This window comes from Myotis lucifugus, unplaced genomic scaffold, assembly GCF_000147115.1.
Source record: "Myotis lucifugus unplaced genomic scaffold, Myoluc2.0 scaffold_60, whole genome shotgun sequence".
Lineage (NCBI taxonomy): Eukaryota > Metazoa > Chordata > Mammalia > Chiroptera > Vespertilionidae > Myotis > Myotis lucifugus.
This window is the reverse complement of record NW_005871108.1, coordinates 1,993,522-2,009,622: the sequence shown is the minus strand read 5'-3', so window position 1 is coordinate 2,009,622 and position 16,101 is coordinate 1,993,522. Positions and strand designations below refer to the sequence as shown.

The 16,101-nt window shown below is 46.3% G+C and overlaps 1 protein-coding gene and 1 pseudogene across 1 annotated transcript in view; one reads left to right on the top strand and one right to left on the bottom strand.

The window, feature by feature from the left end:
- The window catches only part of DEFB123 (defensin beta 123), a 7,479-nt gene extending 242 nt beyond the window's left edge, over positions 1 to 7,237 (bottom strand). The window contains exon 1 of the mRNA XM_006089385.3: positions 7,176 to 7,237. Within this exon, the coding sequence (XP_006089447.1) occupies positions 7,176 to 7,237 (62 nt within the window). The remainder of the gene's footprint in view (positions 1 to 7,175) is intronic.
- A 6,365-nt stretch (positions 7,238 to 13,602) lies between these two features.
- On the top strand, positions 13,603 to 15,108 carry LOC102442665 (annotated as a pseudogene).
- Positions 15,109 to 16,101: the final 993 nt, after the last annotated feature.

The window sequence follows — 16,101 nt, the reverse complement described above, 5'->3', positions numbered from 1 at the left end:
TATTCCCCCCCTCGCTCCCCCACTCCAGCCCTGGGCAACCACCAATTTGCCCTCCTTTCTATATTTTTGCCTACTCTGCATATTTTATGCCAATGGAATCCTATCTAATAATAGACAAAATGGTAATTGACCATAACTTCGCTACGCCTCCCATGGGCGAATCAGCGCGATATGCAAATTAGCTACCAACAAAGATGGCGGCTAATTTGCATACTGCAGGCAGGGCGGGACAGTGCGAGCCGCCATCCTGGCCCTGTGTGCAGCCCTGGGCGGCGGGGCTTAGGCGTAAGCCCCGCCCCCAGCCGGGACCCCCGTGTGCTGCCTAAGCCCTGCGCCGCCTAAACTCCGCCCCCAGCCGGGACCCCATGGCGATTAGAGAGCAGGAGAGTGCCACCCACAGGCAGCATCCAGCAGGGCCTGACCCCAGGTGCCCTGGCGATCCAGTGATCGGTGAGCAGGAAAGTGCGGCCTGTAGGCAGCACCCAACAAGGCCTGATCCTGGGTCGCTGTGGCGATCCATGAGCAGGAAAGCACGGCCTGCAGGCAGCACCCCACCCTGGCCACAGCTCAAGGGAGAGTACAGCACGCAGTGGAGGCCAGGAGCCTGAGAGATCAACAGAGAGGGACGCCTGCTCCAAGCCCCCATGGTGTGGCTGGGGGCAGGCCCCCAGCAGACACACAACACACACACACACACACACACACACACACACACACACACACACAGGGCAATTGCTCCAAGCCTACGTGACACGGCTGGGGGCAGGCCCCAGCAGACACATACACACACACACACACACACACACACACACACACACGGGACGCCTGCTCCGAGCCTTTGCTGCCAGACTGTGGCCGTCAGTAGGACATCCACTGAGGGCTCCCGGACTGAGGGGCAGGCTGGGCTGAGGGAACCCCACTGCCCCAGTGCACGAATTTTGTGCACCGGGCCTCTAGTCATATAATAAAATATGTGGTCTTTTGTGTCTGGCTTCTTTCACTTAGCATGATGCTTTTAAGGTTCATCCATATTGTTTGTTTGTCTTTTCCATATTGTTTTTATACTTTTCTGTTTTGTTAACATTCCATCACTCTCTTTATAATTTTACTAGAAGACCGTTGCATGAAGATTCGTGCAATAGGCCTTCCTTCCCCTGGCTGCTGGCACTGGTTTTCCTCTGCCACCTGGGACCCAGGCCTTTGGTCCAGCCACAGCGAGGCTTGACTTTTCCTCTTCTGCTGCAGCAAGGCTTGGCTTCTCCACTGCGGCCACAGCGGAGAAGCCAAGCCTCTACAGTCTTCACTCTGGCCGGAGCCTTCAGTCTTCACTCCAAGCCTGCATATGCAAATTAACCACCATCTTTGTTGGGTTAATATGCATAGTTGCTCTGATTGGCTGGTGGGCGTAGTGGAGTGACACCAATTTGTATGTTTCTCTTTTATTAGTGTAGATTTTTATTTTGCTTTGTTTTTGCCAAGGCACCTCATCAAGAAGGTGGCTATACTTAGTTTTGTTTTAAATTGTGGTAAAATACACTTAACATAAAATTTACCATCTTAACCATTTTTAAGTGTACAGTTCAGTGGCATTAAATACATTCACATTGTTTTGCATCCATAACTGTCATCCATCCCCATAAGTAAAACTGAAACTATATCCATTAAACAATAATTCCCCATTCTCCCTTCCCCTGAGCCCCAGGCAATAACCTACCCATATTATTTTTGATACCTTTCCTGTCCCAGAATCTTGGCTAACCAATAAACTACAAGGCTTGCAAAAATAGCTTTCAAAAGAACTGTTTGGACAGTGTTGGGGTAGGATTGTACCAATGGTGTCAACCATGAGGCACAAAAATCTGGAACAGTTCCCAACTATTCCAACCACAAGTTTTGCAGCAGTTAAAGATGAAATCTGCTACTCAAGCCAAACAATGACATTATCCCTCTCTTCCTTATTCAATAAAAACTCCAATCCAGCTCAGAGTTGGGTTTTCAGGTGCTCCCTGATGTCCATCAGCTGAATAAAGCCTGTAACCTCTATTTGTCTCAATTGAATTATTTTCTTTAGACAGTTTGGTGCCATGACCACTCTCTATTTCATTAATTTATAATTTACTCTTTGTTGTTTCCTTTTTTCTGCTAAAGATTTAGACCAGATTTATTTTGTGATCAAGAATAAGTTTTCTTTGAGATTATCTTTTGGCCAAAATGGGGGAAAATTTGTGCTCAATGAAAAACTATGTGTTGTCTGGAGCAGTGCTTTCAACTGGGTGATTTTGCCCCCCAGGGGGCATTTGGTAATGAAACATCTGGAGACATTTTTATTTGTCACCACGGGTGGTGGTGGTATTGGGGTTACCATGGCAATTACTGGGTAGAGGCCAAGGATTCTTCTAAGCATCCTGCCATGCACACTACAGCCACAACAAAGCATTATCCAGCCCCAAATGCCAATAATTGCCAAGAGTGTCAATAGTCCCTGGTCTAGATAGATCACAACCTTCAGAGCTAGCTGATTTCGATCATGTGGGAGTTATTTTACAACTTTATGAGCTTGTTTGTCTTTCCCAATTCTCAAAAAGGCCAGACTAAAGTGACAGAATAGTGGTTGCTGGTGGCTGGGGGTGGGTGGGGGGGGGTAGGGGCAGGGGAGGGGAGGTAACTGATTGCAAAGGGGCATGGTGGAAATGTATTATACTGATTGTGGTGGTGGTTACATGAATATATACATTTGTTGAAGCTGACATTTTATACTTAAAACTAGAGGCTCGATGCACGAAATTCGTGCAAGAGCAGGCCTTCCTTCCCCCGGCTTCCGGCACAGGCTTCCCTCTGGCACCCGGGACCCGGGCTTCTCTTGTAGCCCTGGCTTCGTCCGGAAGGTCATCCGGAAGGATGTCCAGTCTAATTAGCATATTATGTTTTTATTCTTATACACGTGGGCATTTTATTTTATGTAAATTTGAATTCAGAAAAATGATAAAAGAAAGAAACAAGAGAAAAATTCAATAGAAAGTGACAACCATTGAAGATAGGCAAAGGAGATTCAACATAGAGACAAGAAGAGACCTTGAGGGGGAAAAGCAGAGCAAGATATCAGAAAAAATGCTCAAACTATAATTCAAGATGTTCTTTAAATAACAGATGACTTGAAAATGCTGAAGTTGAAGAAGTACACAGTGTATCTGAGAATGTTGGTGTGGAAGAAGGAAAATACAGGAGGAATATGGAATATTTTGACTACAAATCCTGTAGTCCTCACTTTGAATAGAAAGTATCAATATGAATTCATGAGGTATTTTATATACATTTAAATGTGTTGATTTTCTCTCCTAGCTCTGTCTACTGAAAAGAAAAAGAAAGGACCAATTTAGTAGCATTGAATATCTCTAGCACTAGATCATAGTTCTAATTTTAAAAATACCATTTTCCTATTTTTAAAAATCAGAGCTTAAAGAAATGGCTTTCATGTTCTGCAGCAGGAGTTGTACAAGATGAGCCTAGAATATCCTGTCATGCCAGATAACCAGATAAATTCTAAAGACAAGAAAGGGATGAAGATGTAGCCAGTACATTAAATAATCTTAAGGGACATCAGATTTTTAAAGTGGACATGATAAAAATAGGATGTCTAGGGATGCATCGTTAGCAATGAAACCATAAAGAAAATGCAAAGACTTGAATGCTATACTGGTAAAAGTTAAGATTTTGCTTAATTTGGGGAAGGGAGATAGTTGTGATGGGGGCAGGTGGGTTTTTGTGGGTGTCAATGTTTTATTTATTGATCTAGATTGTGGTTACTAGGTTGTGTGCTTTATAACAATTCATTAAGCTGTGCATTCATTTTATGTGGTTTCATAATCTGTAATTTTGTGTTTTATTTTACAACAGCCCAAACCATTGCAATAAAATCTCAATTTTAAATTCAAGAGTGTCAAGATGAACTGTTGGTGAGAGTGAGAGGAAAGATGGTCTCATACACTTGGTTTTGGCCTCCTTGGAAGCTACTTAGCAATGACTCACACACTTTAATATTAGGAACAGAATTTTCTTTCAAATAGCAATTTTCTTTCCAGATGTCTATCCTAGAGAAATACTCACGGATAGATTGAGAATATATTTGTATTGGAGATACAACTAGAAACAGGTTAGAGATAGACACTGCCTAGAATTTCCAGTCTAGTGGTGCTGCTGGTGGTGGGGGGATAGCCATGAAAGAAATAACTTCCCAGATATTTGATTGACTAGAGTTGTAATGAATGTAATAAAGGAAGAACTCTGGGTGCTATGAGGAGGTATAATGGAAAAGTAGGTGACATGTCCCACCTAAATCTAATATCTGTTGGGTTCTCAGGCTTCATATATATGCCCCAAATTTCCACAATTAACCTAACTTTAATAGTTTGAAAATATTAAAGTAATATGTATTTCATTCTTCTTTCATTTTGGTTGCCAAAAAGCAGAATTAAGCTGTTCCTGGGCTTTAGAGAAATAGTAAAGAACAGTTAGAATGACAAAGTCATTGCTTAAATGAGATGAGTAGTTTTAGTTCATAGCAAGACTAGAGAAACTTCCATTCAATCTTTGCCGCCATCACACCCAACAGAAAGTAGAAGGGAAATGCTCTCCCTAGGAGAGCCTGATAGATTCAGATAATACTACCTTACCATAAGCCATAGGAGGCAAAGGCTGAGGATCTGGCTAGAGAAACTTCCATTCAATCTTTGCCGCCATCACACCCAACAGAAAGTAGAAGGGAAATGCTCTCCCTAGGAGAAAGTGGGCACTTAAATCCACTTCTTGCAGCAACAGCAGCAGCTACAGGCCTGAGACTTCCACTAAAACCTCATACTTCACCTCGGCCAGCCAGGCTGACGGTGGACCTATCAGCAAGCTAGAAACCAAGGTTTTCTACCCCTTCTCCACTATTGGCCTGCTGGTCGACCTAGGACGTAGAGACAACTAATTTGAGAAAAGTAGGGGTAAGACAATCTTTTGCTATTAACACCCAGGTTGGTCTGGACAAAAGGCCCGCATTCCTAGCCTGAGCATGGCCCAGTTATTGCTAACAGACTGGACACCCACATCATGGCGCCACCTGGAGGAGGATTGGAAATGGCTGAGCATCTCCCTCTGCTTCCCTGTGGCATAAAATAGACCAGAAGGTCCCTAATTCTCCATGCTTCTGGTTAAGAAAACCAGTGAGAAGCTAAGAGCCTGTGGGACTTATTAAGAGTAGACCTCTGTGCATAAGGCAGTGGGAAGGGGTGTGAACAGACTAAACCTAAGGGGCAGATGGGAGATTTGGCTGAGATCAAGGGCTGAGCCAGTGGGGCTCTGACAGGACTGAGAGCTGTGGGATCCAGTAGCAAGTGCCAGCAGGACACTCACTGACCATAAACAATGAAGGGCATCGTCCTAAAAGCCAGTGAAGGTTCAGCATAGGACCCTATCCCAATTCCTTATGCTCCCGACATAGGGCCTTTGCACCCCCAGATTGAATGTTCTACCCCACAAACCCACATGGCTTATCCCTTATCCTCCCTCAGGTCACAGTGAGCCATTCCATGAGCACACCTTTAAAATGGCAAGTCCACCCCACTCATATTTGCTATTCCCCTTGCCTGTCTATTCCGTTCATTATTTTCATCATTTGACATTCCATATGTTTCATTTATTTCAATTTTTTTTCTGTCTCCTTCAATAGAATGTAAGCTCCAAGAGGACAGAGATTTTGCTTATCTTGCTTTGTTCTGATTGGTTCACTGCTCTTTCTCTTGTACCTATCACATTGCCTGGAACATTAAATCTATTCAACCATGTTTCCTGAATGAACCAATTAATGAAATCATGACATAGCAAGTTACTTTCTCTTAAACCCAATTCTATTCTGGGAAGGAGAAGGGGAGCGTAAGAAAGGAAAAATGCTGAAAGACCGAATATTTATTCAAAGGGACAGAATGAACCTGGTAACCAGTTTAAACCAGAAAGGATGAATATTTAACTGCCGAGTTTAGGCACAGCTCCTATGCTCCACCTCCCTCCCAACTGTCCCACCAGCATGATGGAAGTTCCAGGGGCAACTCAGACGAGTTACACAAAATAGAGAAGCTACCTGTTTTCGCACACAAAAATGTCAGTGTGTTCATTGCTGTGCCCTCAACCTGACCTTGCTACACAGGCACTATTGGAGCAGTCCGAGGAAGGAGGACATTGAAACGGAGCAGCCGGGCTGCTTGCTGGGGGTCCCAGTGTGAGAAAAAGCTGGGCAGTTTCTAACCGGGTTCCGGGGCTTTCCTCTCTACCCCAGGTGAGCCCTTTCAGGCATCTTCCCACAGGCAGATATAAGGACACAGGGCAGCTTGTTTGAGGAAATTCACACATTCCCACACCTGGGAAGGTTAGAGGAACGCCTGGGGGTGGGCAGAAGCTCTGGCAGCTGAGCAGGAGGGGCCAGGTAGCTCATGCTGGGGTGGGTGGAACGGGCAAGTCTGATGATGGCCCTTCTCTCCCTAGCCTTCCCATGGCTCCCTCCCTGGCATTCCCGGCCCAGCCTCAGCTTTACCCCTCGCCACGCCCCTAACCCACGCCTCCAGCTCCCTAAAGGCACCGTGATCTCTCCCACATCTGGACCTTCGCATACGGTGATTTCTGCCGGGCACCTTTTCGATTCCCCCCTCTTTTCCTTCCCCTTCTGTCTTCTACACATTTTTCAGGATGTGGGGGGATCCCGCTGGGAGGATGCCCCTGGCCCTCAGGCTGGGCTGGTCCCCCCTCCATGTGCACCCCAGCCTCCTGGCTCCCTTTATCACAGCTGGAGTCACTCTGGGTTGTAAATGGTATCGCCCCCGGGGCCGTGCCATTTACCTCTGTGGCCCTGGCTCCCCACACAGGCTCAGGCACAGAGACAGCAATAGGAAACCAGCTTTTCTCTCCTGGTTCGGTGGTTGTGACCTTCACACAGCGAGATGATTCTGGGGACTATTTCTACTGTCCTCTGCTCTTCCTGCTTCTCTTGCCCACCCCTCCCGTTCCCTCTCATGGTGCTAGGCCACCTGGGCACGCTCCCTGGGGAGCAGCGATGGCGTGGCTGAGATCTGCACCTGCTGGTGAAGGTGCCCTCTCTAGACGGCTCTGGAAGGTGCCCTCTCTAGACGGCTCTGGAAGGTGACCTACCTGGAGTGAGCTGGGACAAGAGCAGCAGTGCAGTCACAGTCAGCAAGAGGAGCTTCATGGTTGGAAGTGGCCCAAGGTGGAGCTGCAAGTCCCAGGCGATGGCAAAGCTAATGGGGGAGAATTCCGGCCGCTCTGGCTTGCGCTCCCTTTGACCAATCGGAACAGCTGCCACCCACACGTGCCCTCAGCTGCCCACAGGCTCAGCCCCCGCGCCCCCTGAGCCACAGTGTGCAGCCACGCACTCAGCTGGCACGCCGCCTTTCGTCATTTAGGTCAGCAGGGAGAGGTCGGGCAAGAACAAGGCCCTTGGTCCAAGACTTGCACGTGTCCTTCCACCCAGCTCTAAACGAAGGGACCACAAGGGGGCGCCATGTACACGGAATCCTACAGACTGCGTGTGGGGTAGACTTCACAGAGAAGGTGACATTGAACAGTGTCATCACCAGGCAGATGAGACAAAATGGTGCTCCAGGCAGAGGAAAGTCTGTACAAAGGCTCATGTTGGTGTTGAAAATGAGAAGAATGACGTCCCTGGAGCTAAAACTGGAAGGAAAATGGTAGTAAGAGATGTAGCTCCCGGCACCAGCCTGGCTGTGCCCTCTCAGAATTGCCAGCAACCACAGCCCCCTGCCCTCCGAGTACTAATCATGCACTAGGCCTGACCCACAGGCTCCTGCCTCTGGGCACCAGGCTGTGCCCCTTCTCAGAGACCCAAGAACCAGCTATTTGGGGTTTCTCCTCTGAATTCTTAGGTTTTGCCCTGAGGACACCTGCAAACGTGAGGCTCTGATGGCCTAGAGGTGAGAGGAAGAGAATTCAAAGGCCAGGCCCACTCAGGGTAAAGTTCAATAAGAGATTCTGTCCGCCCATTAAGCTGGGACTACAGAGAACCATACATTGAGAGTAAGGATGAGCCATTAGTAAACCTGCTACCCTTCTCAGATGTTTTTGTTGTTACTGTTAAGCAGAGCAAGACACTAGAAAAGTCATTAGGCTGTTGTAACTACAAGCTAATCTTCAAGTGTTTTTGTAGCTCAACTGCAGTACCAACTGAATTGTAAAACAAAACAAAGCAAAAACCCCCAAGCTTTTGAGTTATGATTTTATTTGAAAATGTTCCCAGCCCAACCGGCATGGCTCAGTGGTTGAGCATTGACCTATGAAACAAGAGGTCACGGTTTGATTCTCAGCCAGGCACATGCCCGGGTCGTGGGTTTGATTCCCAGTGTTGGGTGTGCAGGAGGCATCCAATCAATGATTCTCTCTCATCATTGATGTTTCTATTTCTCTCTCCCTCTCCCTTCCTCTTTGAAATCAATAAAAATATATTTTAAAAAAAGGGAGAGAGAGAAAATGTTCCCAAACTGGAAATGTTCCAGACATTTGACAGAAGCAAAAGTGAATGCTCTCTAAAGGAAGGCAAGGTCATCTAGACCCCCAAGAAACCACAAATAAATTCAAGGACAATTGAGAAAAACCAAGATGGCGGCACAGGTAATCACCTGTACTTGCTACCTCTCACAGCCACACCAAAATTACAACTAAACGGCAGAACAACTACTACCCAGAACCGCGGGAAAGCTGGCTGAGTGGAAATTCTACAACTAGAGAGGTGAAGAAAGCACACTGAGACTGGTAAGAGGTGCGGAGGCACGGAAAGTGCTGGCACCTGGATGTGCTGCTCTTTAAACTGGGAGGGAGATACAAGCTCCTGCTTGCTCTGAATTCCAGTTCCGGGCGAGACTCTGGGGGACCCAGACACATACGGGGAGAAACTGGACTGTCTGGCATTGGGACAGGAATGTTAATGTGGCTTACGCTTAGAGGTGCTCGAAGCAATCATTGTTCCTGCATGGGTGCGCGGGATGTGGAGAACCAGGGACTTCTCCAGTTCAGGGAAGCCTGTTGCTGTTTGCTCCACCCTGGTGATTTCCAGAGACCCCGCCCCTCCCAATTTACAACCCCACCCAAGCTGTATGCATCAGCTTTTGCATATGAATTGCCTGTCCTTTCCCCTAAAACAAATTGCAGTTGGGTCAGAGAGCCCCAGAGATTCCAAAAGAAGGCCCAATACCTGGTAGCAGCAGCGGCCTTGAGTCACAGCTGGGCCTCATCTGGGCACTTCCAAACTCCATACAAAGAGGAGGAATCTGCAGATGTCTCTGTAGCTCCTGCTGGGCTGCCTCAGACAGTGGCTGACCTTGCACCTCCTTGGAGATGATAATAGATTACAACTCTTCACATCCATAAGAGACACACTCAAGGGGCAGACTCAGTGAGCACCAAAGCCCTATTGAAGCAAGTCCTGCCCCATAAGAGTGTATCCTGTGCAACAGATCTTCCAGTGTAGACACAGCTGGACACCACAGCCAACTGGCCTGGAGGTCAATTCCTCCCAGTGATACCAACAGCAATCAAGGGTTAACTACAACAAGACTGTGCAAACATCCCACAGGGATGCACCAAGAGCGTCCACCTCAGGTGACTGGGGAGGCTGAGCCACTGGGCCCTATTGGACACCAACCACACAGGGCCACTCTATCAACTCAAGGAGACTTAGCAGCTACCCTGTACATAGAAACAAACACAGGGAAGCAGCCAAAATGCAGAGACAAAGAAACAAGTCACAAATGAAAGAAATGGATGAAAGCAAAATACTGGATATAGAGTTCAAAACCATGGTTATATGGTTACTAAAGAATCTTCTAGAAACCTCCGAGAAATTTAGTGAGACCCTCAAGGATACGAAAAAGGACCAATCAGAAATTAAGCATACACTGACTGAAATAAAGAATAATATACAGAGATCCAACAGCAGACTAGAGGATCCCAAGAATCAAGTCAAAGATTTGAAATACAAAGAAGCAAAAAACACCCAACCAGAAAAGCAAAAAGAAAAAGAATCCAAAAATATGAAGATAGTGTAAGGAGTCTCTGGGACAACTTCAAGCATACCGACATCCGAATTATGGGGGTGCCAGAAGAAGAGAGAGAGCAAGATATTGAAAACATATTTGAAGAAATAGTGACAGAAAACTTCCCCTACCTGGTGAAAGAAATAGACTTACAAGTCCAGGAAGCACAGAGAACCCCAAACAAGAGGACTCTAAAGAGGACCACACCAAGAAGCATCATAATTAAAATGCCAAGGGCAAACGACAAGGAGAGAATATTAAAAGCAGCAAGAGAAAAACAGTTACTTTCAAAGGAGTACCCATATGACTGTCAGCTGATTTCTCTACGGAAACTATGCAGGCCAGAAATATACAAAGTGATGAATAGCAAGAACCTACAACCAAGATTAGTCTACCCAGTGAAGCTATCATTCACAATTGAAGGTCAGATAAAGAGCTTCACAGACAAGAAAAAGCTAAAGAAGTTCATCACCACCAAGCCAGTATTATATGAAATGCTGAAGGGTATTCTCTAAGAAGAGGAAGAAAAAGGTAAAGATAAAAATTATGAACAACAAAGTGACAACAAATACATATCTATCAACAAGTGAACCTAAAAATCAAGTGAATAAAAAATCTGAAGAACAGAATAAACTGGTGAATATAATAGAATCAGGGGCATAGAAAGAGAGCAGACTGACAATTCTCGGGGCGGGGGTGGGGAAGGAGGTGTTGGGGGTACCAGAAGAGATTGGACAAAAATCTTACACCTATCGCCAAAACCGGTTTGGCTCGAGCGTCGGCCTGCGGACTGAAAGGTCCCAGGTTCGATTCCGATCAAGGGCATGTACCTGGGTTGCGGGCACATCCCCAGTAGGAGATGTGCAGGAGGCAGCTGATCGATGTTTCTCTCTCATCGATGTTTCTAACTCTCTATCTCTCTCCCTTCCTCTCTGCAAAAAATCAATAAAATATATTTAAAAAAAATCTTACACCTATGGATGAGGACAATGGAGGGGCGGGGGTAAGGGCATGGTGTAGGGTGGGAACCAGGTGAAGGGGAGCTATGGGGGGGGGGAAGAGGTACAACTGTAATAATCGGAACAATAAAGATTTATTAAAAAAAATTCAAGGACAATTAATAGTACATATTCAAGATTATGAAGCACACGGAGAAACAAGGCACCATCAACAAGAACCATAAGAACTACACTTACAGACTTCAGTTATTAGAATTATCAGTGTGTGTGTGTGTGTGTGTGTGTACGTGTGTGATGTTTAATATAACATTTAATCAGACTTCCAGAGGAGAGGAGAGAAAATGGTTTCCAGGTTATTTCAGAGAGTTAATGGTGGAGAATTTTCTAGAAATGATAAAATACATAAATTCAATAAACTCAATGAATCTCAAGCAGAATAAATAAGAAGAAAACAACCTTTAGACATGTCATACTAAAATCGTAGATCACACACACATGCAAACACACACATGATAAAAATATCTTAAAAGTAGCCAGACAGAAAAGACAGATAACCCCTAAGAAGCAACAGTTATGCTGACAGTTGACTTTTTAAAAGGTTTTATAAGAAACACAGAAGAGAGTAGAATGATATTTTCAGCGTGCTAGATGCCATATTTGGCCATATAACCAGAAAAAAGGTTTTATAAGAACCAGGGTGAAATAAAGACATTTCTCAACAAATAAAAATTGATCAAGACTGGTACCAACATACTAAAAGAAATATTAAAGGATGTACTTTATGAAGAAGGAAAAATAAACCTATTTGAAAGGTCTTAGGTGCAAGAAGAAATGATTAGCAAATAAAGTGACATGTATAAGAATAAACCTAAACAATATGGAAGCAACCTCTGTGTCCATTAACAGACAACTGGATAAAGAAGATGTGGTACATATACACAATAGAATATTACTCAGCCATATAAAGAAGAAATCTTGCCATTTGCAACAATATGGGTGGACCTAAATTTATTTCATTTATTATGCTAAGTGAAATAAATCAGACAGAAGGGCAAATACCATATGATTTCACTTCTATGTGGAATCTAAAGACCAAAACAAATGAATAAGCAAAACAAAACTGAGCAGACTTGCTGGAGTCCAACCCCAGCGGGTCCAGGGGTCCCCAAAGGTGTGGACGGAGTCGGTGAAGAAGGAATGACACGAAGACAGCCTTCAGTTGATCAGCAGCCTAGTCAGGACCTCTAGCCAGGATCTGAGCCAAAGTTCTGGTTAGGAACTCCAGCCAAGCTCTGGTTAGGATCTGATCAGGAGCTGATGAGGATCTGATGTTTATTGTCTTGTTACATCTGTATTTATACCAGTTGATTTTAATCCTGTCAATTTCTATTGCAAAGGTTAGGGCATTTCTTATCTCCATTCCAGGGAGTAAAGATTATGTAGCTTAAGCGTGATTGTTTGTAGTTAAAGTGATTAACTACCCGCCTGGCACTTAGTTAAGGGGTTGTATCCCCTCCCTAATCTCAGGGAAAAATCCCCACCTGGGGAAACAACCTTTCTCAGAGAGGTGACCTTGGTTAAAATACATAGCACCAAGAAGGGGAGCAAACATATTAAGAACAGTATGCCATATATGCCAGGTCCCTTGAAACATATGCTGTGCAGATGTTTCTTCCCTGCAGCGACTGTGTCAAGCAGCAAGGATGGACTGGCTCCCGGCACAGACTTACAGAAAACCAATGGTTGCCAGAAGACAAGAGGACAGGGGGAAGGGTGAAAAAAGTGCAATCTTTTTTTTTTAAATTTAAATTTATTTTTTTAATCTTTAATTTCTTTATTGATTAAGGTATTACTAATGTGTCCTCATCCCCCCATTAACCCCCAACCTCCCCCCCCACTCATGTTTTCATCCCCCTGTTGTCTATGTCCATTGGTTTGGCTTATATGCATGCATACAAGTTCTTTGATTGATCTCTTCTCCTTACCCCCACCCTCCCCTACTTTCCCTCTGGGGATTAATAGTCTGATCGCTGTTTCTCTGTTTTTGGATCTATCCCTGTTCATCAGTCTATGTTGTTCTCTATAATCCACAAATGAGTGAGATCATGTGGTATTTATCTTTCTCTGACTGGCTAATTTCACATAGCATAATGCTCTCTAGTTCCATCCATGCTGTTGCAAATGGCAAGAGTTCCTTCTTTTTTACCACAGCGTAGTATTCCATTGTGTAGATGTACCACAGTTTTGTTTTGTTTTTTTACTGAATTTATGTGAAATGCCCCCACCCCCATAGGCATATCCCTAGAGGCATATCCCTACAGAAAGCAGATTAGTGACTGCCTGGGGCTAGGGCTGGAGGACAGGGAGGGGCACTGGGAAAGGGAGGTGACTGTTAATGGGTATGGGTTTAAAGTCCTACAATTGGCTCCTCTCTGAGGGGGTGTGGCTAGGCCCTGGGGGGCGTGGCTGGATCTAGGGCGGGGCGAAACAGCTTAAAACCCTGCTGAGGCGCGGTGGCCCACGCTGTGGTGGCTGTTAAGCCTGGAGGCATGGAGGAGTGCGCTTTCCTCTGCGGCGTGGGCTCTTCGCGGGGATGTCGGTGTCCTCAGAAGCGCCAGCGCCCGGCTGAGAGGGCAGCAGCCAACGCCAAGCGATGTCATCAGGAGTGCCAGAGCCCAGCTGAGATGGCAGCAGCCAACGCCAAGCCGGCCCCAGCAGAAAAGCACGTCGAGGCGGACGCAGCAGTGCAGTGCTGTGCTGGGAGTGGAGGAATCGCGAGCCCCATGCTGGCCCCGCCGCCCCCGCGCTGCTCGCTGCAAGACCTGCCGGTGGAAATGCTGGTGGAGATCTTCGCCTCGCTCCCCGGCACCGACCTCCCCAGCCTGGCCCTGGCCTGCACCAAATTCCACCACATCCTGCACACCGACAGCATCTGGAGACGGCGTTGCTGGGAGGAGTTTGGCTTTCGTGAAAACTTGCAGGACCTGAAGATGATCGGTATGTCTTATCGAGAACTCTACGCGAAGATGTTCCCATACAGAAACATTTTGGGTTTGTGGCAGCTAGATCATGGCTATAGAACACTGCTGAATGTCGTGGTGGACGGCTTATGCATTACTGGTTGGACGTGCAGGCCTTCCCTTAACACCCATGTGGATGGCCTAATGCAATTCGAGCCCTTGTTCAGAATTCGCCTGACGGAGAGGAAATCAGCCACGGTGGAGTGCATGGAAGGCCGCCACAGCAGGCCCCACAACCGCCACATGCAGATTCAGAAGGACAGGTTCAGCATCCAGTGCATCAAGACAGACCACCAAAAGGATTCACCAACGCGGCCTTGGGACGAACGGGGGCGGGTGTTGGTACAGGAGGATGGACAGCAGTATGACTGCCTGACCTACCGCCGCCTCTACCTCCCGCCACGCCACCCGGACGACCTCATCAGGCCAGGCCTCTTCCAAGGCAAATACAATGCCTACTGCCTAACGATTGCCATGCTCAGCTTCCATGGGAAGTATGCCAGGGTCACGAAGATCATGGGAATAACCAAGACGTTAGCGTTAGAGATCCACATCATGCGCCGCATCCAGCTGCGAGATGGCGAGATCTCCCGCAGCTTCAACGAGCTCTCCCTCGCGGTCCAGGAGATTGACCAGCAGGTGATCCGGGAGCAGCAGCAGCAAGAAGACGGGACTGAGGAAAGCCAGGGCCATGGCTGGCAGAGCCCTGCCCTGCCCAGCGTTGGGGAGTCTGGGGCTGCAGCTCCGGAGGAGCAGCCTGTTCCGTTTGTTCTGCCTGTGGGTGTGCAATCAAGAGACCAGAACTACCCCCGAACCTGCAGGATGTGTTTCTATGGCGTGCACATGGTTACCTTCCATGGCTTCACCTACCCCAGGCGCTTCCCTGGAGTCTTCATCCTGTTCGATGAGAACCACTTCGGGTTCATCTGGCTGGAGGTGAAATACTTCATCCTGTACAGCAGAGTCCAGAACACCTTCCAGAATGTGGAGGCACCATCCCCGCAGGCCTTCCTGGAGATGCTCAAGAACATTTAGCCCAGGCCCCCTGGGAGGAGCAGCTTGCATGCACTTTTTCTGCAATCTTTTTAAAAATATGCTTTTAAAAAATTGATCTTAGAGAAAAAGGAAGGGAGAAGGAGAGAGATATAGAAACATTGATGAGAGAGGAACAACAACATCGGTAATTGGCTGCCTCCTGCACACCCATACCAGGATCCAGCCCACAACCTGAGCATGTGCCCTGACCGGGAATTGAACCGGTGACCTCTTAGTGCATGGGTCGATGCTCAATCACTGAGCCACATGGGCCAGACAAAAAGGTACAATCTTCTTAGACATAATATTGACCAAAAAAATCCAGAAATATGTAAAAATGTTAACATTTTGTGACTTAAGTGGGTTGAGATCCAGAAATGCAGATTTGATTTAAAATGAATCGTTTTGGCCCTGACCGGTTTGGTTCAGTGGATAGAGCGTCGGCCTTCGGACTCAAGGGTCCCAGGTTCGATTCTGGTCAAGGGCATGTACCTTGGTTGCGGGCACATCCCCAGTGGGGAGTGTGCAGGAGGCAGCTGATCGATGTTTCTCTTTCATCGATGTTTCTAACTCTCTATTCCTCTCCCTTCCTCTCTGTAAAAAATCAATAAAATATATTTAAAAGAAAAAATAAAATGAATCGTTTTTGATTGAAAATCAAATACAGAAATTAATAGCCTTTTTAGGCACCCGAAATAAAAAGAGAATATAATTTTTGAAAACACACCATTGAGCTTTTCGGGAAAAATGGTGGGTTAAATACACACACTTTTTAGGCATTCAGTTCCCAAGTTGCACTTAAACTATAGCAACTACAGAGATTTTTAAGTTATAATCCAATAAATAAGAGGAGAATGCGATGGACAACACAATAACCATTTGGAATCTTGAAAGCAGATAAATGGGCTGGCCAGAGTGGGACTGGTTTGCAAATGCCATATAGCATATTGGATGTCAGGAACAAGGGGAGAGGCCTCTGACCTCAGTGTGTAA